Consider the following 22,111-nt stretch of genomic DNA (forward strand, 5'->3'; position numbering starts at 1 on the left):
ACTGAATAACCAGTATAAATAATAATGAGTGCAAGTAATCGATACGCCAGTATCTGAATGTGAGTAGTTTTAAAACATGACATCTTGAAATGAGATAATGCCTGATTACGGTTTGGGAGATGACAGTGTATAATTGGTGCATGAGAAATACTCAGTGTCTGTCAGTATCCAGAAGTCATTTAGTTGGAATGCCATGTCTTAAAGAAAGGAAGGAATATGGATATTGTGGTGCTAATGGTACACCCCATAAACAGTGTGTGACAAGTCATCAGGGTAGTATAATTTGCTTTGTTTGTTCAATTTGGGATTTGACAAAATGAGATTCTTAATCAGATGTAATACTTCTGATTTTTTTATTTTTATTTTTTTTTTTTCAGTTATCTGTCTCAATTAACCAGTTAACCATGCATATTGCAGTTTTTATATCTGTCTAATATGACTGGTATAATTGAAAATAGTAAATTCATTGTGATCAACAATTGTGATCAAGAGTCATCATCAGCAGCAGCATGATAGCCTAACATGTAGCTCTATAGTATAATCAATGCATGACTAGTCATCAGTTTGTATTTCAAACTATATGATTTGTTTTGCACTCTAGGACCTCACCATTCTCTAGATACGACAGAACACTGCACTCTTTGCGTAAACTATCTTAAGAGGAGATCGCAAGATCAGGTAAACAGCAGATGAGGGTCCCTATTTGAGTTTGAATATGATGGGCATGAAGAAAATCGTTCTAAATAGGAGTGGATTTGTTTTAGTTAACAAAGAATCACTCTAGGTGCGTGTGTGTCCTGAGACGGCCTGAATTTTTAGGACTGCCCTGTCCCCAACTGTGAGAGTGGAAGAGAACACTGCAAGAACGATGGCATTGTGAAAGACCAGACACTTGAAGAAAGAGTGCAGTGTGGCTTAAGATAAGCAACCCTTTAAGAACTGGGATGAGTGTGTCTTTTGGGCATGCATACAATGATGTAGTGTGTACTGAATATCTAGATGTGTCTTAGGATTTCTAGCTGTACGTCTGGTATTACATTGTTATCATACTGTGCTGATCAGAGCCATCAGGCCCACTTGGCAGATTAGGCGCAGCTCCTAGGGTCCCACTTTCCTCAATATAGAGCTCCCACAACCAATCATATTTACTTAAGTTACTTATGTAAAGCTCAATTAGCCCTTTGAAACCTATTTTTTGTTATGATTAAATAAACAAAAATGTGAAAAACAAAAACAAAACATAAAATTTCTACAAAAGCACCAAATAAATTAAAAAAAAAAAAATGAATGAATGAATAAATAAATAAATAAATAAAAATCCCTCAAAGAATGGAAGATAAAAAGAAATAAAGTGCAATTTTGTTCAGAGGGTGACATAAAATCTTAAAGGGTCTGCATTAATCTATTAATGGCAAAATGCAAGAGCCCCCCCAAATGTTTTTTTTGCCCACGGCAGCCAGATGTCTTCCCGTGTGTTGTTCTCTTGGTAAATAGTTTGGAACCTCCAGTATGTAGAAAATTGGAACTGTGTGTATTTGCCTTCATTTCCATTTTGTCTCTGCTCGAAGACAAGACAAATATTATGTTAGACAACTAGGGTAGAGCATGATGACAATTGTCATATGTGTGGTTCAAATTATAGACCAGGACGCAAAAGTGATGTCGTAAAGTGACTGTGGTGTGTCCTGCATGTGCATTAAAATAGGCAGAAAAATATGGACTTTATATAATATGGATATTAAAGAGAATACTATATGCATACTTGATAATAATAATTAAAAAATTGAAATATAATAATAATAACAATCATACATTTTATTGGTATAGCAGTTGTCTCAGTATTCAAAGACACTTTGCACTAAAATGAGATTTTAAAAAAATCCCATGAAATAACAGTAGAGAACTGTAGACAGAATTACATAACACCACAAAAACCTGTTCTATTGAACACACAAAATGTACATTGAAGGCTATGTTCAGAAGGCTGCCTCTTCCCACTTTGCTTGATGAATAACACCTTGAAAACATTTCTCTTTCCACATAAACTCTTTCCAGCTTTACTAATCAGTTAGTCTGCACACTTGAGCTGCTGTGTTAGCCATTATTTTTCACAGCATCATGTATCTGACTAGTAAGCAGACACTATAAAATAAAACTACTACTACTACTACTACTACTATACTGTGCCTGCCAGTATTTATATAAAGCCAGACTAATCACAACAATGTTAATGTAGAGCAATACATAATAGTATTTAAAATTGTGATTCTGCATTATTATGTGTGCAAGCTGTAACACATAAACTTACTTCTAGATTATTGAAAATGATTCAGGGACTGTGAACTTGAAACAGTTCATTGTGTTTTAGTGAAGAACAATATTGAAATAGATATAATATCAGTAATGAAATGCTAAGGAGTCAACAGTGACCATGACGTCTCCCATAATTGGTGGAAGCTGCCCTGGGTTTAACTGTGTGGGTATGCATGTATGTATGTATTTATTCATTAATATGTGTGATGCACTATACGGGCCAGCCAGGTTTAAATTCTGAATCCAAGTGTCAGAATCGATCTTTCCCTCAGGTTTTGTCCGAAACAGGCCAGCAGAAGCTCAGAAATCATTAGGGACAGATGATCTATGATTATAAGGAGCAATTATGTTGTAATTAAATTATAATAGACCATCATCTATCCAAAAACAATGCCTATTGTAATGACAGCCATTGTTCGTTGTGAAAAATTACAGAACTTTCTGAAGTCCCTCCCCCACACATGCACTACAGTATGAATGTCCTCTAAAAGGTAGAATGAGACTCAGTACATTGACACACACAAAATATGATGGAACACCTTCAGATGTTAAGTTGCACCTCCTGTTATGCAATTAATCTTTTTTGCAAGGCTGAAACATCAGAAATTGATCACAGACTCAGGATGTGTGCGGATATCCAGTTAGCCTGTTAACCAGTTTCAAATAATGTACAGTAGTAGAAGAAGCATGTTAAATTGTTAAATTTGTACTAGCAATACTCACTGGTTGTGATGCCTAAAGACTAGAAAAACAGGTCTATGAATCAAATATCACTGGTTCCAATCCCAGACCAGCAGAAAAAATCCGGGTGGCGAAGATGAATGAATAATGCTTTTGCCTCGCTCAAGGTGCCCTTATACAATTCTCCAACTGCTCCAGTGGAGCTGTTCAGTTGCTGGCAGCAGGTCTGCTGGCTGTGGTTGTACTGGGCAGCTCCCAGTGTGAAGGTATGCATAACTGTGTATGTGTAGCTCAGTGTGTTCCTGAGAAAGAGCATACATGTCCAGTCAGGATAAATAAAGGTTAAAAAAGACAACTTTGAATGTGTTATTGATGGACAACCTGCAGTTGTTAAAAGGGTTAATTCACCCTTAAACAGCCTTAACATTTCATGAATTATTCCCATAAATTTTGAGTACCTTCACTATGTAGGAAGATTAACAGCGCACTGCCAGATGAGGAAAGTAGTGAATTAGTAGTAGTGATGGTGCTGGCTGTTGAGCCAGCACCATCACTGAGCCTTGTAGAGTCAATTCACACAGACCTCCATATTCATGATTTCAACATCACAGACACATCTGATAAGATATCCCTATACACACATGACATTCTGCTGTTTATTACTAAACCTCAATTTAGTCTTCCTGCTATTCTGGATGAAACAAACTTGTTTGGAAAGTTTTCTGGTTGCAGGATTAACTGTCCCAAAAGTGAGTTGACACCTGTTGGCTGAAAGGATCTATCCCTGATGCTACATTTATTATTTAAAACTTCTTTTCAGACATTCACCAATTCAGATTCCTAATCATCTGTCAATCCTCCTATGATGGCAATCAAAACTTCATGGGAAAATGAGCTGGGGATGCAGATCCCCGATGAGACCCGGGAAGAGAGCTGTAAAGAGATTAATGATTGCTCTATCAACTCAAGGCATTGTCTCATTCAGTTTCAGGTTTTCCACACACCACCACACACAGCACTTGTGGCTTCTTTTCAAGGGTGGATTGTACCTTTAATTGAGCTTGGAATATATTGCTTGATTATGTATGTAACATATGTATTATATTTTCTTTTCTTTCTTTTTCTTTTCTTTTTTTTTCTTTCTTTTCTTTCTTCTTCTTTCTTTCTTTCTTTCTTTCTTTCTTTCTTTCTTTCTTCTTTCTTTCTTCTTTCTTTCTTTCTTTCTTTCTCTTCCTTTTTTTCTTTCTTTTGTATGTATTATGTATTATTTATATGTCTCCACAATAGTACTCTATAATGATATATTCACAAACATCACATTTAATCTCAACATCACATGCAATCTTTATTTATAATTACATGTATATCTTTGTATGTATGTATATACATAGCTAGATAGGCGGACTGCAAAAAAGTATAAATGCCAGAGAAATTTCCTTGATTTTTTAAAAATCTTATTCATTAAAAAATAATGACATATGATCTTTTAGTTTGAACAGTGATGGAGCTACACCCAACTCATCTTCTTAGCAGCATATAAAACCCTAATAGCTCCTTATTAAAACTAACATCATAAAGTATCATCTATTTGATGATGATGATGATAACTATGGCAATGACATCCCATTCAATGGTAAGGTAAGGTGCCATTACAGTTTGTCAGCTTTGTGGAGCCCTTGACCTCCAGCCATCTGCAGTCAGAGCAACAGCTGCTTCGGACAATTCACTCTCTATTTCGGCTTTCTTTTTTTTTTTTTTTTTTTTTTTTGGGTTGGGGGTGGGGGTGGGGGTGGGGGGGTGCAAAGCAGGAATTACGGTCTGGCTGAAATGGGCTTGTGAAGGAGTTGCGTACTGGGGCTCAGTGACACTAAGCATGTTCTGAAAGCTTGCGGTTTCCAGGGTCTCATATCTGTGGCTATAAATGTACCAATTGCTGCGCTGATTGTTTTTCCCTGTTTGAATCAGTTGGGAATGGCTGCGCCTGCAGAAATGCTGTGCCGATAGTTTGTAGCATGTGTGTTGCTCCTTGTTTTTGTCTAGCTCCACCTGTTGACACACTGGGGTGATATCGTCGTAAATGAGTTGTCATATTTGAATATTCCCACTGGTGTAACCTTCTAATGTGTAGCAGATGCGACATACCGTTTTTTTTACCCACTACTCTATTGCCATTGTCCTCATAATTTACAGGGACACCAAAGTGGCTCCCAACAGCAGACCTGTTGGTTATTGGAGGATCTTCTTTCTCTGGTATTGTAATGGCATTACTAGCCATATTGCAATGGGCTAGTCTAGCTTAGCTTAACATGCCTCTCAACATGCCTCTCTGGAGCTTTTCTCTCTCTCTCTCTCTCTCTCTCTCTCTCTCTCTCTCTCTCTCTCTCTCTCTCTCTCTCTCTCTCTCTCTCTCTCTCTCTCTCTCTCTCTCTCTTTATATGTGTGTGTGTGTGTCGTATTTGCATTTTGTATTTGTTTTTTCCATTTTATGATACAAGTTCATTGAATACATCTTTGCTTACTGAGAAGACATAGCATCTTAAAGTGGAGCATAATGTGATTAAATGAAGACAGATAAATATGGAGAGATTTAAGAAGGAATGTCAGCAGAATGTCAGTCATGACGTTAAGAGTGCTTAAACAAATCAGATAACCAGATGCCCTCTCTTCTCCCCACGTGACAACACATTTTCAGTCTGTTTAAATGGCTCTCCACCCTTGGTCTATTGATTCCTTTCTGCACTAATTCAGTCTCACTAAAGGCAAGAGGGAAGCCATGGCATTTAAATAGCATATTTCCAAATACCTCTGAAATAGTTCATACTGTCAGTCAGCCAGTTGTGAGGACTTACGAAGACAACAGGGGAAAAAGTGCTTTCTATTATTGACATTGGTATTATCCCATCATAACTGACATCTATGTACTAGACAGGTCAGCAACACTGATGGATGTTTGTGCTTTCCTTGATCATAAACTGTATTTGGAGTTGATGGTTTTGACTACAGTATAACATGTTAATGATTTTCGGTAAGTTGTTCACCTGCAAGGTTATGTGGTGTTGGCCCTGACTGGAACATAGCCACAAAACATATGTACATCAGCAAAGCAAATAGTATATGGCATAGCCTAACTCAGGAATTGAGATTGTAACTTTGGATATGTTTTTTTGGGCAGAGTCAAACCATACATGGAAATGCATTGAGCACCTAGGAAATCAACATCAAGCTGCATGATGTAGAGCAGACCTTAAAACATTAAAACCCCATCAATCGATTATATATGTTATACTGTAATTCTGACCATATGTTCAAGTTTCATGGCATGGCATTTACTCAAGGGAAATTAAGTTCAACTCAAGTTTAAATAGTTTCACAATGAAAAGCCAATGATCCAGCAAGTTCTTTATTTATTGTTTGATTGATTGATTGATTGATTGATTGATTAATATCAGATCAGGGTTAATATACCATTCAATTATATGTGCAGTGCTGTGGTTATCAACTTATCATCTTAGTCAAGGTGACATTCAAGATAAGCTGCTTATATGCATCATCATATCCCAATCACAAATATCCCTGTTTACATGAATAAATACAATATCCCAAATAATAAAATGGAATCTGAGCTAACACAGATGTTGAAAACCAACAATTTACAGATTACAGTGTAAACATGCCTCAGTGTATCAAAAGAACAAAGATGCCAGGGAAATAAAAATTCAACTCAAATAGTTAAACCACTGTTCTAACAATGTTATATCAATATCAGTTAGTAATATTGTTTTTGTGGCATCCCAAGTAATTAATCTCACAATCTGGATAAGAACTTATCCGAGTTATTGAAAATGGGATGGGAGAAAATGTTGATGGAACTCGTAGAATATACTGTGAAATATTGGTAGTACCTCCAGATGGCAACCAAAATGGTTGCCAGTGTGCGTAATTTTTTTTTTATTTTTTATTTTGCAACTATTTTTTTTTTTTTTTTTTTTTTACTGCCAGTCACCAGTGGTGATTGTCCTCTACAAGCAAAAAATATATAAATAAATAAATAAATAAAAATTATAAAAGCATACAGTAGTAGCAATCTTTAATTCTGGACTTTATCATCTCCTGCATCTTCCTGCCTTGCTAAACTATCACGTGCACTTCTGTACTGTCCTGCTCGGTCCACAGCGACTGAAGCAGACAGGGATGCACAGAAGCAAGCAAGTGAATTGCATAAAAATAGAACAGGTTAATGTAACGTTTCATTTGGTAGTATAATTTGAAAAGCGTTAAGTTTATTGAATTAAGTATTTTAATGTATATTTTCAAACTGAGCAGTTTTTGGAACTCACCTTAGTGCTGTGATAGGTAACGCACATGATGTAGCTAACTGCTTTGGTAGCTAACACCAAGGAACTTAGACAACTGACAGGAAAACAAAATGGCTAAACAAAAAATATCCAACTCTTTCTTACTCGTTGCCTGTCCAAACCCTGCCTCCTTTACATCAGATACTTACAATACTGAGACTGACTTGAACAGATTCGCTCATTGCCAGATGATAACAAAGTACTATTGTGCCCTTGTCTTCCCTGCCTGCAAGATGTGTGTGTGCATATATAATATAATATAATATAATATAATATATATAATTTTTATATAATTTGATTTTAATTATTTTTTTGTCTGGAGCCATGGCTAGTGCACATTACTTAAATAATTAAAGGGTTGCAGGACCTGTGTAAACCTTTGGACATTCAGTTATTTTAAAAAATTGTTTATAAGCAATATTATCCATGAACTGGACTATAATAAGCTCAAATGATCCCTGTAGTGTTTACTACCCTTGTTAAAAAGGCCTTTTTTATTCCCTTCAGTTTCTGTGGTTTCAAGACGCTTGGTTAGACAAAGCTGCCGACTGTGTTCTTTTTCATGTCTGAGACCTTTACTTCAAACCTCTTGCGGATTAAACAGTGAGGCAGAGCTTTGGTTGTTGTGCCAGACTTGTCAGATGTGCCTCTCTGTGTTCACATGTGTCCGTTCAAGCGTGTCCCCAGTCAACCTCTCCACCACTGGCTGACTGATGTAGCTGTAGCCTAATTTTAGTTTATGAGGTGTGGGACCGCTGGGTGCTACCCTAGCTGCCATTTTAGATGAGGAGCAGGCTGGGAACAGCGTGCCTCATGGGGCTTCTATCTATCGTAATTATCTCATTGTCAGGGGTTGGACAGGGGGCTCGGACCTCTCTCCCTTCCTTCAGCTTCCCTCTGTTTCTCACGTGCACACTGACATGTCCAGGAGCTCGGAGGCTGGATGTTCACACTGACGTAGCCTCACAGAACCTCGGCATACCGTGTTGCCATTGGACAGATTTCATCCCACCAAGGAAAATGTTATCTAATGCATACTGTTGAGAGTGGGAAGATCTAGGCTAACATTAGACAGGACAGCACAACCCAATTAGTCCAAATGAGATATGCGATTTGTCCTATCTGATTTATTCTGAAACAAATTTAGGAATATGCAATGTTTCTTTCAGATTTGGTTTGGTATTACTGAATAATCCATATGGGGTTCAGCCTATTTAGCCATTCCCTCTGTGTGTTGCGTTATTGGCGGCCTGCCTGGCCTCAGTTCCTGATCTCAACAGGAAGCGTGCATCTGTGTTTTCAGTCCCCTGACAGGATGTGTGTGTGTCTGTGTTATAGTCCCCTGGTAGGACACCACAGATGGTGGAGGGCTGTGTTTGATGGGTTTGGCTGCCTCTCTGCGCGTACATGTGAGCAGTGTGTGTACTGACCTGCAGAAGGGATTGGCCTGGCTGCCACACCGCCTGTGGAGCTGTGAGCTAGTTGACTAAACCACACTAGACCAGCATTTCCTGAAATGCAGGTTGGGACAAAAAATGAGTCACAAAACTAATTCTAGTGGGTGTCTGCTGTTTAAAAAAAGAGCATAAATATGTTTTCTGCTGGATCACCCCTATCTAAAAAGAATGATTTTATCTTTTAATGAGCCTGGATGTGAGGATGATGCTAAATTCAGCTCTGTTTTTTGGGGGGGATAAATCGGCTACTGTACAATTGTGTGACCTTCTGTAGATCTCATGTTAGTAAAACTTCATTCTTCTGCCAACACGTATATGGTTGGGCACAGGTAACAGCAGTTCAGCAGTTCAGTTCATTTCCACAAATTGAGCTGCTTTTAATGTTAGTCTATTCATCCACAAATTCATTTTTTTCACCTGACTTTTTCACCTGACTTTTAACTATTGAACAGCTCCCATAGAGTCAATAGGGGTCATGGGGGATTTTACACATTTCTCCCTAAACACAATGTCAATTTTACCCCTTTTCCACAAGGGCTGATGCCGGTGCTACAGCTGGTGCTGGTGGTGCTTAGCCAGTGGTCACTCGGTGCTCAGTTTGACTCTCTAAGAACACACCTTCCCATGTTTCCACTAGCTCAGGAGCTGCTTTGGTGTGGAATGAAATACTTGATGATGTAAAGTTTATGGACAGAGATGTAGGTAAACACAGGTGTTGCTAATGATATTAATTAAGGTTCCATTCCATGTAAGTGTACCAGAGCCTCTCCAGTGAGCCAGAACAATACCAGGACCCTGGCTCTATTAGACTAAATCTAACTCGAATAAATATCAATAGTGATACCTGTGTTTACCCTGCTATTCATGTAAAAATGGCTGCAGTGCTGCTGTGTTTTACTCCCTGCTGGCTGTGTGATATGAAAATGGCATTTCAGGAAACAACGGGTGTTCACGCTGGTAGTTGCCAGGTATCTCCAGGGAGACATGCCTCCCAGCCCCAAACTTCATAGCATCATTGGATCTGGACCAGCAATTATTTGGTGCTGGCTCCGACCAGAGTTAAGTTTTCAGTTCTAGTGTGAGGATTTTTTTAATAGATGCACTCGGAACAGTGCGCTCTCAGGCTCCAGCACCAGCCCCTGTGGAAAAAAGATACCTGTTGCCCCTCAACAGCCCAACTATACTGGAGCTATTGGGTTTCACCTATTGAGTGACCACTCCTTGAAGTCAGTTCACCTGTGGCACTGGTTGCATTGTGTTGAGGCCAATGACAGCAACTAGAGAGCATCCAGTGTTAAGATTCACTTAGGTCCAGTTCTCAGTGGCTGATGGATGTTAGCATTCATTCCACTTTGTGAGTGTAGAAAAATGAATATGGCTTCAACAACATTTTGTTTCTCGTTGCATGCATTAACATTTCTTAGCATACCACCAACACCTACATATTAATCCATAGGAATGAGTAAATTCAAATTGATTATTTCTGGTGTTAAGGTTACAATTGATGTGCCTAGTATTGGAGATTTTTATAGACTACAGTGGCAAGACAGCATAGAGTAAACACAAAATACAAATTAGATTAAATTTCAAGTATGTGAAAGTCATTTGATACCAATAAAGCACAACAGAACATATAACTTAGTGGGGGATAAAAAGAGTAGACAGTGAAGGAGGTTGCTGTGTATACACTCATTTGTAACCATTTTAACCAAAGCAATATAAAGAGGTGATTGTGGCTTTTCATTGATGTACATTCTTGGTGTCATCTGGTGGACAAGCTAAATATTGGAATAGCCAATGAACTTAATCACAGATGAAAAACATTAATGGGGCTCAATGGTAGCTCACCTGGTAAGAGTGTGTACCACTTGTACAAGGCTTAGCATCCTGGGTTCAAATCCGAGCCCAGGCCATTTGCTGCAGTCACCCCCTCTCTCTCCCCTGCACTCTGTTTGGTATGTCTTCTCGTCTCACATGTCTTGCTGTACATTTTAACTATTTCTTTTGTGAAAACATATAGGTAACTCAAAAACCTGGCTTCATCTGCATTGATCATCCTAGAGAGTGTACTGTAACCTTGCCAGCCAGTGGTTTCATGTATCTTGTTCCGTCGATGTGGTCTGTGATCTGTGTGCCCCCACATCAAAAGCCAATACCCCCCACCACCTTGTACTCACTGCTCTTTCCCCCGTCCTCTCCAGCCAGACTGTCACACAGAGCTGGTTCCCTCTTCCATCCCTCTCACCCTACTCTGTTTTATCTCTATTCCTCTTGTGCCAGTGTCTCTCCCCATCTCTATTCTGCTCCCTCCAAAATCTCTGTCTGCCCATTTCTCATCTCTTCTCTGTCCCATCTTTCCATCTCTCATACATTTTATATGTCTCTTTTACATCAGTGCCACTTTCCTTCCCCTCTTTTCCTATTTCTTTCCTCTATATGTCATCTCACTCATCAACAACCAGTTTCCCTCTGTCTCTCACAGGGAGAAAAATAGTTGCTTTTAATGTGTGATCTCTATCTTTGCACTATCATCAGGATGCACACGCATCAGACACACACATACACACATGCCTGCACCATTTACACCAATACACATTGTAATGAGGAATAGATGTCAAAGATAATTCCCCACACCTTAGAGAATTCCCATAATGACTTACTAACTGACTACGCACAAAGACTATACATAGTATGTCACTCTCTCAGGTTTGCTGTCCAATCTATGTTTTGCCTGACACATTTGAGGCTGACGTCATGAGGTGAGCCTATATTTGGCTGGTCTTATCAACAATGTGGCAGCTTTCCATTAGGGCCCCTCCCATTCTGAGGCAGATATCTGACATGATGATGCACGTGCTGATGTGTCACATGAATCAGGCCTGAGTTGCTTTTTTTATTTGCAGAGGAGTAGATTGCATATCTAAACTGCAAGATAAAAGTAGACTTAAAGGAAAATAATTCCACCTTTTACTCTTTTATTAGTACAGATGATTGATGTTTCATGTTCTCTTACTTCCTGATAGAGTTGTAATATACTGTAATATACCAAATTCCCCTCAACCTGCCTCATCTACTTATATCACAGAAAGCGATTTCCTACAGACAAGTGACAAAGTAAAGGAAAAACCAACAAGTCTGTGGAACTCTACTGGAGGGATGGAGCACCGTTCTTCCAATCGATACTCCCTCATATAGTGTTTTGATGATGGTGGTGAAGCGCACTCTCTAACATGACGCATATGATTTACATCATTTTCATCCTCATCAAACCATTCAGTGAGCCCTTGTGCCCTGTGTATGGGGGGTGAAGGTCCTCACTCATTGCAGTGAGCCCTCTCTCTAAAGGGACAAGAGGAAAATGTCCCCCCACAGCATAAAAGAGCCACTGGACCCCATCACTGTAGGGGTCCAGCTTTCAGGCCTGTAATGTTCTCTTGGTGGATGCCACACATACACTAGCCCACTTGTCCAGAATATGAAGAATAATGAAGGATGACTCATCTGACCCCATCACTTCTTTTCCACATCTCTGTAGACCAGTGCTGATGGTTTTTGCACCACTCAGCTCTCAAATGTGCATTTGTCTTTGTAATGAGGGGTTTACTGCAGCCCAAGCATACTATCTTCTCTGTGTACAGTGGTTCTGGTGTCTCCACACCTTACTAAGACACTTTATGTTGGTATTTCCTTTATTTGTCATCTATCTGTATGACTGCCAGAATGACCCACATCCCTTACTCACAAGTGTTTTGTGGCAGCATTGCATTCTGGTCTATTTAGGCTACTGTCAGTAAAGAAATTGGTGCTGGTACTTAATACTGTTGCGTTATAGATTTCTCCCTGTATAATTTTTAAATGTTGGTGCAAATGGTACATTTACAAAGAATTGCTTTGACTTTGATTCTGACTTGCTGACACCAAAACCTGACATTCGCTGTTCATGTTCTAGTCAGCTGAAACATTTTATTCTATCAGACTCCATTGTAGCATGTATTGATGTGACAAATCATAGACAAATACATGACCTAACAGTAAAATGGCCCTGGATTGAATGGCATGTTGACATTTGCTTTTGCAAATGTGTTAAGGGTGCATTGTAGGGCGGATTTGTCATTTAAACATAAATGCAAATACGCATATACACACTGGATTGCAACTTTGCAAGCAAAAAGGTCAACATGTCACAGTTACAATGAAGTACTGAAAGACTGACAAATTTTTTTTTGTTTGTTTGTTTGTTTGTTTGTTTGTTTGTTTTGAGTAGGTAATCGTTTTTGACACAGTTATACGTTACTGCTTCTAAGATAAGGCCGCTACAGTCATTGCTTAATTAAGTAAATGTGATTAGGAACAATTTGTAACAGTTATTTGAATTATGATCATGGACTTGTTTTCACTTTTATCATTTTTTTTCCTGCTATATTAGACTCCAAATAAAAGAAAAAAAAAAATCCAAATTGTTTTAAATTTATATCCTGTCGACCACTGGTCATTACTTAATTCAGATCATGCTGCCTGTTAAATAGCCTAAATCTGTGCAGGGTGATGTCTGGAGAGGTTAGATAATGTTTTATCACCAGAAAGGCCACTGGCTGACGTAACTGGACGTTGAGATGAACTGAAATTACTGAAAGGAAATTACTTTCACACATTACTCACATAGCATCAGAACAATAGTGTGATTATGTGCACACACATGAAATCTGAGCTCTGTGCTCTGCTTGTGTATGAACTGAAAAGCATTCATTGCAGTTTTGTATTTACATGGGACATATTGAAGTGAAAATTACACTGGATTTCACAACATATGAGATACAGTTGTACATGTAAAACCTCTTTTCAAGCTGGATTCAGTGGACTGAGCTAATTAAATACATGTCCATATGCAAGTGTTGTTCACACTGTTTATTTGCTTTTGTTTTATACTATTAAATACTGAATTGTAAAGAGAGAATGTGACAGGAGTGAGTATATAAGAATTCCATGCTGTAGATTCCTGATGATTGAAGAAATCTGTGATGTTTTCAAATACCTTACACTTAACTGGTGTTTTTCTGCTTAGTTCTTTACTGGTGTTTGGTTACTGTAACTCAAGTAGGATATCATACAATCTGTGTTTTCTCTCTGTATAAATGGTGATTTTTCATGTCTCATTTTTCAAAACACAGACACTGGTTTGATTTTAAATACTGTGGCCTGTTTATTTGTCATTTCATGTGCTCAGTTTATTACTCCTTCTTAGGGAAAGAAGGCAAATTGTTGATGGTAATTATAGCTGAGACAATAATCATCACTGTAAAATTTCGCGATTGCTACTACCCCATTCTGGAGCGGCCTAATAATGAAACATCTGTGGTGGGAGGCGCACACTTATACCTGCTCTCACTCTTTTCTCTCCAGGTTTCAACATAGGCCATAATCCAAAGTAACACAGGACTGTCACTGCAAGTCCTCATGTATTTGTAAACATTTTCTAATTACTTATGTTATTTCTCAGCTGAAGGTGTTTTGGATCGAGCACCACTCAGTGAATTCAGGATGACTTCAAACAACAGAAAAACAGAGGACAGATGATGTGGGTGCACACGCTTTCTGTTCCAGCAAGCGTGCTATCCTTGAAACTCCCACGGGCCTTTGCACCTGATTGTTAGTGCCGTTTACTGACTGTGTTCCTCTCTCTGTCTCTGTGTCTCTCTCTGTCTGTCTTCCTGTCCGTCTGTGTGTCCCAGGTTAGTGAGCAGCCATGACAAAGTCCTACGAGTTCAACTGGCAGAAGCACCTGCCAGAGTTCATGCAGGAAGGTGCCTCCTTCGACAGATTTGACGAGGTAAGAATAATGCAATTTCAGTGCCTTGCCTATATGGTGTGTTATAAATAAAGGACCCCAGTTGTAATTGCATCACTTAAAACCAGGCGATGACCTGGTCATGCCAGATTCGTGACGCATTTTCCTATATCATGGCATTTTCCGATCCACCTATAATGTAATTGTAATGTGCTGTTGACGCACTATCATGGCTTATAATGTGTAGCAGCCATTGACGATGGCAGCAAGTTGCATTTTAGAATGTGAATTAGGTTGTCAATAATCTTGTTGATAGCCTAACTCATTTTCTCTGACCTATCATCATCCTTCACCTTAATGAATGTCCTCAGGTCAATTATTAGCATGCATGTGAACACACACACATACACGTACAAAGGAGCAGGGGCATCTCCTTTATGGCCTGGTACGTCATTGTTGCAGTCGGGGCTGGAGCTGTAGGCAGGTCACATTGATCAGCCTCATTAAGACGCACTGGTGTGGCGACTGCTTGTCTGCACTGCGTCTATTGAGCAGCTTAACCAGCACGCTGAAAAGGTTGTCTGTGTGTGAGTGAATGTGTTTTCTGTTTCTGCATCCACTAATCATAATTGTCTTCATTGATTTATTATATCAACAAGCGCTTTTATTATCTATGAATATGAGCCGATGCCAATAAAAAAAATGTGATAAATATCGTCCCGTAATACCATTATCTCCAAATGTCTGTCATGCCCTAGTGTCTTTGTATCAGTGCATGTCTGGGTCTGTACATCTGTATATGTGTCTTGTCTTTTCGCCCACGTTTTCTCCTACTAACTTAATCAGGACAGTTAGCTAGGACATTTGCCGTGCAGACAAAGTGTGTCACCCACACGCACACACACACACACACACACACACACACATACACACACACACACATACACAAGCTTGCACACTTCAGGAAATCCCCTCAGTCCTCTCCATTTTTGTGGGCACTTGTGGGGGAGGAGGATCCCTATTCGGCAGAGAAGAGAACTTGAAAGCAGCGTAGGAAAAAGCATCATCAAATCAAAGGCCGTGTCAAAGTGAGCTGTGAAACTGGGCCGGCATGCATGTGGATGAAGTCCTCAGTGTGTAGCTGCTGGGGTTGTGAGCTGGGCTGCAGCTGGGCGGGGCACAGGGTGGCCTGAATGGTAATAAGATAGACCTATGTCAGTCACACTCAACACTGACACGTGTATGAAAACTTTTCCAACCAAGGACGAAGACTATGTTAACACTGCATGATAACCTTTATTAGTGTACATGTTTGAGCGTTGATACAGATCTCTTCTCTAACCTGTTACTTTTTCCGCCATTATTTTTTAGGCTTCAGGTCACCAAACAAAAAGTCTCTTCTCATTGTAAATAGTGTCAGTTCAAATTTATCTGAGGAGGAGATCTCTCAAGGAAAAGGAAAAGCTTACATTCCAAAACATTAACAAAGAAATGAATATTCACAGTTCTCTTGGTCAAAAGAGCAAATACAGTTTGTGAAAGCCTCCCCATCTGCTCCTAGATGTTTGAATTGCTACAGCAATATGTTGCGCAGCTGGCCTAGTCTCCCCACTTTCAATCAGATAACTGTTTCCAAGTATTAACCTTCATCCCTTTTAGCGCAATCTATGTCTCAGTCATTTCCAGGCTCAGGAAAACACTCACCTGCGTCTTCCCTTCATGACTTGAGTTGATTCAACAGGTGGGATCGATAAGGAATCATAACTTCGACCTGGATTCATAAGGACAAATTGCAGAAATCTTTCATACACATTTGTACTTTAACCTTTTCCTGTGTTGAGAAAAATGGAAAGTTCCTGTAATAGTCTTGCTTGTCAGTTCACTCACACCAATCAGTGTCAGTCAAAAAAGGCCTGAAGGTAGTTCACTCATTAGGGAAATAGGATAGTGATTTTGGTGGTTAACCCTTGACCCACCTAATTCATCTTCACTCCACTGAATATGAAATGGCATTTCTCGCCTCAGACACCGTGTAATAATAGACAAAGAGCAGTCATGTCTCCCCTCTAGAAAAATATATCTATCTGTCTCCCTATCTCTCTCTCTCCCTCTGTGTATCTCTCTCTTTCCCTGTCTCTGAGTGTGAGTGTCTCTGTGTTTGCATGTGTCTGCATGAATAGCTGTTGCTCTGTCGCCGTGCTAATAGAAAGCCTGCAGGGGACATTTGTGTCGATTAAAATGATGTAGGCGAAGTCCACACACAGACATACTGTCTCTCATTTTTCTTTCTCTTTATCTCTCTCCCACATGCAAGCACACACACACACACACACACACACACACACACACACACACACACACACACACACACACACACACACACACACATACACACACACACACACACAAATATGCTAATCAGAATGGATTTTTTGACAAAACACTCTCCGCTCGCTGAAGCCCCATGGAGTGGCAGATGGTAGTGACAGGTAGCATGCATGTGTGTTTGCATGAGTACGCCTAAATAATTTTCAGTGCAATTCAAAGTTAGAATAGACAGAGAGTGCAGGCACTGCTGTCGCTAGGGGGAGTCTCTCAGCATAGCGCGTCATGTCCCGTCCCCAATAAAACCATCTGACAGAGAGACAGGGAGCGAGTGGAGAGGCAGCTGATGTCCCAGAGTGCCTTTGTTATACTGTTGTTTCTCCCTTGAATAAAAGCGGAATTGCTGTGACCTCTCTTGTTCTGCCTCTTCTTCTACTCCTCATTTTAGCTTTTTTCTCTCTGCCTTTCTTTCTTTAGCTTCTTCTCACTTGCTGCTTATCTGACTCATGCCTTATCTCTTTGTCCCATTCCTTTGCTCTCTTGGGTTTTCCCACTAGCTTTTATCCCAGAGAGAATTAACCAGAGGACATAGAGGAGGCTCTAAGCGTCCCATAGATCTCCAATAATGCATCAGTTGTTGCCTTGGAGAGTTCTATTTCCATCATGTGCCCTGCGGACAAGTCCGGAAACATGCCGGGAACTAATTGGAAGAGAATGAGGGGCCGTCATGACCAATGGAGGTCAAAGGTCAAAGAGGTGCTCAGTCATGCTCAATACCCAAAGGATTTCCTGTGTGTGGATGTGTGTGTTTGCCACACACATGTACATACACACACTTTCGTATTCTCACTGATTAGAAATCAATTACTTAATATTCTGCGGGTTTTGTGGTTTCCATGGGGACTGAATAGTCTTATATTGACATATGACTGACTGGTCGAGGCCGAGGAAAACAGAACATTATGAGATGAGGGGGCACTCAAAACAGAGAGCAGACAAACAGTTATACATTCTAGGGCCAGTGTTTGGATCTAATCAACAGTTATTACTTGTTATCAAATGCCTAATCTCCTTATATTCTGCTAATATAGATTACTTTAATTATAGCATAAACTTTTGCAGCCTGTATGTTACTTATGAAAACAAAAACTGATTTATTTCCATTTCAGCAGCATTCAACACTTGTGTGTTTTTTTTTTTTTTTTAGATGAATGTATTACTATTTCACGCTCTGATTATACTATTTTCATAATGTTCTTACAGTGTGCATGTGATGCCCTTTATGCCAAGTAAGCTTTATTTATACAGTGCTATATATAGCCTAGTACCTCCAAAACAATTTGTAGCAAAGCGCTTTGCAAAATAGGGGCCTTTAAAAACAGTGAGGCAGGAGGCAGAGCTGTCATGGAATTACATAATGAGCCAATAATAATAATATGTATTTTTTATATGAATTTGTGAACTAGATTAGACAATAATACGAAAAAAAAAATAGACAATTATTATAAACAAAGATACTAGAGAAAGAAACTGCTGATTCTGTAGCTCCTGGTGCACCAAAGAGTGACCTGTAAACAAGGTGCTCTCAAATTTATACCTGGGCACAATGAGGGTTTGCCACAGCAGGGAATTGATTTTGATTGGCTACCAAACAAAAGGAGAGAGCCAATGAGGTCCCTACTGTAGGAGCCCCCACCTAAAAGGAGGAAATTCAAATGGGTACAATAGAAGGGGGGCGGAGGGTGGACAGGTAGCCACAGATGGAGGTAGGTAAAGCAATTTTGAACGCTTAAATAACTTATGCCTCCACAACACGATCAACAAAATTAAGACATAAAGGAAATAACAATATGATTAAAAACACACAGTAAGAGCAATAGGGCATGAAAGAATATAACAGACCCAGTGAATCTGGTTGTCTTCCATGTCTCTTTTTTTTTTTGGTAGTATTAGCAAGTTTCTTTAATCCACCGATTCAGGAAAGGCTCAGGATTCACATCCGTACTCACACTTCACACATATCTTTTAGAGGAGAGTGTCTGCTGATTGTATCAACAAACACTCAACTTCTGCAGATGTAGAATCAGTCAAAGCATAGAAACGTAGATTTATGTAACTGCACTAGAATAAACACATCTTCAAGGATTACAAGGGATGACGGTGGATTTCAGTCTCCGGGAAAAGCAGTGTCACAAAGAAAAACCTTTTTTTGCCTGATGGTCCAGTCTGTAGCATGTTGCTGATGTGTAGTATTACACCACATTCATGCTCACACATTACATATATCCCTTATGATGGTTATACTGGTTTATGCATGTTTTACCCATAACCTGTAATTTATAACCTATTGTCTTGTTCATGTTAGTTACATTGTAATGTTCTGAATAGTATACTCTGTTTAATGTACTTGTCCCTACTTGTTCCTTAATTGCCCTATGCATCTGCAGAAGTTGTTCATTTGCATTTTGTAATCATATGAAAATGAAAAGACTCTGTTAGTGTCCCATGAACAACACTTTAGATGAAATGATGCTGATTTTTTTTCTAAAAAACAAAACATGGTACCATGAGATGATCACTGTTGGATTTCAGTCACTGTGCCACCTTGGCTGCTGAGCACCAGCTGGTCAGAGGAGACAGAGCAGCATGACATGAAACACTTCCTCTGTTTCCATCCGCCAGTCAGTGGCTCTTGTTAATCTAACATGTTATGTACTGGAGGGCATGTATATGGATGTGTATATGTCAGTGTGTGTGTGTGTGTGTGTGTGTGTGTGTGTGTGTGTGTGTGTGTGTGTGTGTGTGTGTGTGTGTGTGTGTGTGTTTGTGTGTGTGTGTGGGGTTGTGTACATGTGTGGTTGGGGAGGATGTTTGTGGATGTGAGTTTTTTTTTTTATGTCCCTTTGATCATTCATGTCATTCATGCGGACAAAAATAAAGTGTTTGGGTGTGTCTTTCCATTATAACTCCCTTGAATTAATGCAGCTGTGTGCTGTGTTAATTCATGTGTTTTTATCTGTGCAAGTGTGTTTGTGTGTGTATAGGATGGTCAGATGCTCCCCTCTTGTATTTCAAATGAAACAGTCTGGCCACCTTGGCCTTTCCTGAGCATCACAATGGAGGGGAGAAAAAAGAGGAGAGGGGTGTACACATACACACATACACACATGCGCGCACACATGCGCACACACACACACACACACACACACACACAGATATTGAACCATGCCTGCCCAAGCACTTAGGAAAGAATGTAAACGTGTGAGTCGGAGCCAGACTCCCGTAGGCAGGTGTCTCTGTCCGTCTTGCTCCACAGAGGGATGGCTGGACCCTCAGCTAATTGTTCCTGTGCGTGTGGAAGGACTGAGTGTTCCCATAAAGCTTTTAGCTTTACACAAGATAGCCTTACAGTAGCATAATAGTAGTCTGCTCTCTGTTCTTAACACAGGAACTCAGTGCTCATTTGGGACCGTCTCTTTCATATACATGGATTTACAAGGCTACGTGCAAGTGAAGCCTCTGCCAGTCTTAGAGCAGATGAAAGGGAGTCAGGCTTTTAGCAGCGCTCATAGTGGTTTTGTTTTTTCCTAAATGGAAATAGGGATTTTCTTTTTGGTTTTTAAGATGGTTTTCGATTACAGGATGGTATAGTCAGATCAGTGGCCAAATAGAGCTCGGATAACAAGCCAACCCAGTCCTATTTACAGTAGTGTATCTCATGGCAACTGCATCCTGAAATAATATGTGTGCATGTGTGTGTGTGTGTGTGTGTGTGTGTGTGTGTGTGTGTGTGTGTGTGTGTGTGTGTGTGTGTGTGTGTGTGTGTGTGTGTGACAACGCTCCCTATTGCTAATATTAGAGTTAGAGTGATCCAGCTGCCATCTCCCCTTCTATTTTTCTCTCTTATGTTTTATCTTTCTGAAGTGTGTTTTTTTTCTCACTGCACCACACTCCACACTCCCACCCACATGCGCACACACAGACACACACACACACACACACACACACACATACACGCACTTTGACCCAGTCATTCATCAGGGCAATCACACCTTCCAGCGACAGATTGAAATGATTGAAAAATGTTTGGGTAAGATAAGCCAGCTAATGTTGGTAGAATTTCTTGTCCGATGCCTGAATAGGGGTCACTATGTCTCTCACACATTGATAGATGGAGGGCTGTGTGTGCGGTAACCCCCATAGTAGTCTTTTCGATCCACACACACAAACCTCTCGCCCAGGGCTGTCCTTTGTCTCCAAGGCAGCACTGTGTTCCGGACAGATGATGTTTGCATTAAACAGTTCACAGCGCTCACATTTATCTCACTTTGTGTTTGCCCTAGCAATAGGTTTGATCTGTCCTGCACACTACTTGTGTCTCCATGTATGGATGTGTGTGTGTTTCTGTGAATGTATGTGTGCATACTTGGTGTGTGTGTGTGTGTGTGTGTGTGTGTGTGTCCTCAGGCTGGTACTGTACAGTACATCTTTGAAAATGAATTAGAGCTACTTGTGTTTGTCTGGTTGCCCTCGGTGTGTGTGTAGAACAGGTCGGCTGTTTAATGTCCCGCTGTGTCAAATAAAAGCCTGTGATTGATGAGCACCCCTCTCTTATTAAAAAAAGTGTTTTGTTTTGTTTTTGTTTTTTTTTTCTCCTCTGCAGGACCCATACGTCTTTGAGCCCAACTGCCAGATGAGGGTGGATGAGTTTGGCTTTTTTATCACCTGGAAAAGTGAAGGAAAGGTACAGTGCAACTTTTACCCATCTCCACTTTGTGGTATTCTCTTCTCTGCTGTGGAATCTACCAAAGAAAAACTTGCAGAGGACTGTTCAGGAGAGAGTTTGGGTGTTAATCACAAGCTTCATCAGGATATGATATCATTTTTTTTTTTTTTTTTTTTTTTTTTTTTTTTTGTATAATATGGTATTTGCCGATATTACAAAGTCCGCCATGATAGGATTTCAGTTCAATTCAGAGGCCTGCAATCAATATCAGATGATACCATGCTCTCATTAACACTTTAAATTACTGTACATTATATCAACTATCAATTATATCAAACAATTAAAATATATGACAAGTTTTTTACTGAGCTCTGCCTGACATTTAAATGAAGAACATTACATTTTTTTTCAGTAATGAAAATTTCTTTGCAAATAAATGCCAGTAAATGGTATGAATAAATGGTATGAA

The 22,111-nt window shown here is 39.7% G+C and overlaps 1 protein-coding gene across 1 annotated transcript in view; it reads left to right on the forward strand.

Annotated features, from left to right (window-relative positions):
- plcb4b (phospholipase C, beta 4b) overlaps nt 1-22,111 on the forward strand; it is a 93,059-nt gene that overhangs the window by 32,410 nt on the left and 38,538 nt on the right. The window contains exons 4-5 of the mRNA XM_030047413.1: nt 14,536-14,633; nt 21,580-21,660. Of these exons, the coding sequence (XP_029903273.1) occupies nt 14,550-14,633; nt 21,580-21,660 (165 nt within the window). The 5' untranslated portion in view covers nt 14,536-14,549. The remainder of the gene's footprint in view (nt 1-14,535; nt 14,634-21,579; nt 21,661-22,111) is intronic.

This window comes from Myripristis murdjan, chromosome 24 (assembly GCF_902150065.1).
Source record: "Myripristis murdjan chromosome 24, fMyrMur1.1, whole genome shotgun sequence".
NCBI classification, from domain to species: domain Eukaryota; kingdom Metazoa; phylum Chordata; class Actinopteri; order Holocentriformes; family Holocentridae; genus Myripristis; species Myripristis murdjan.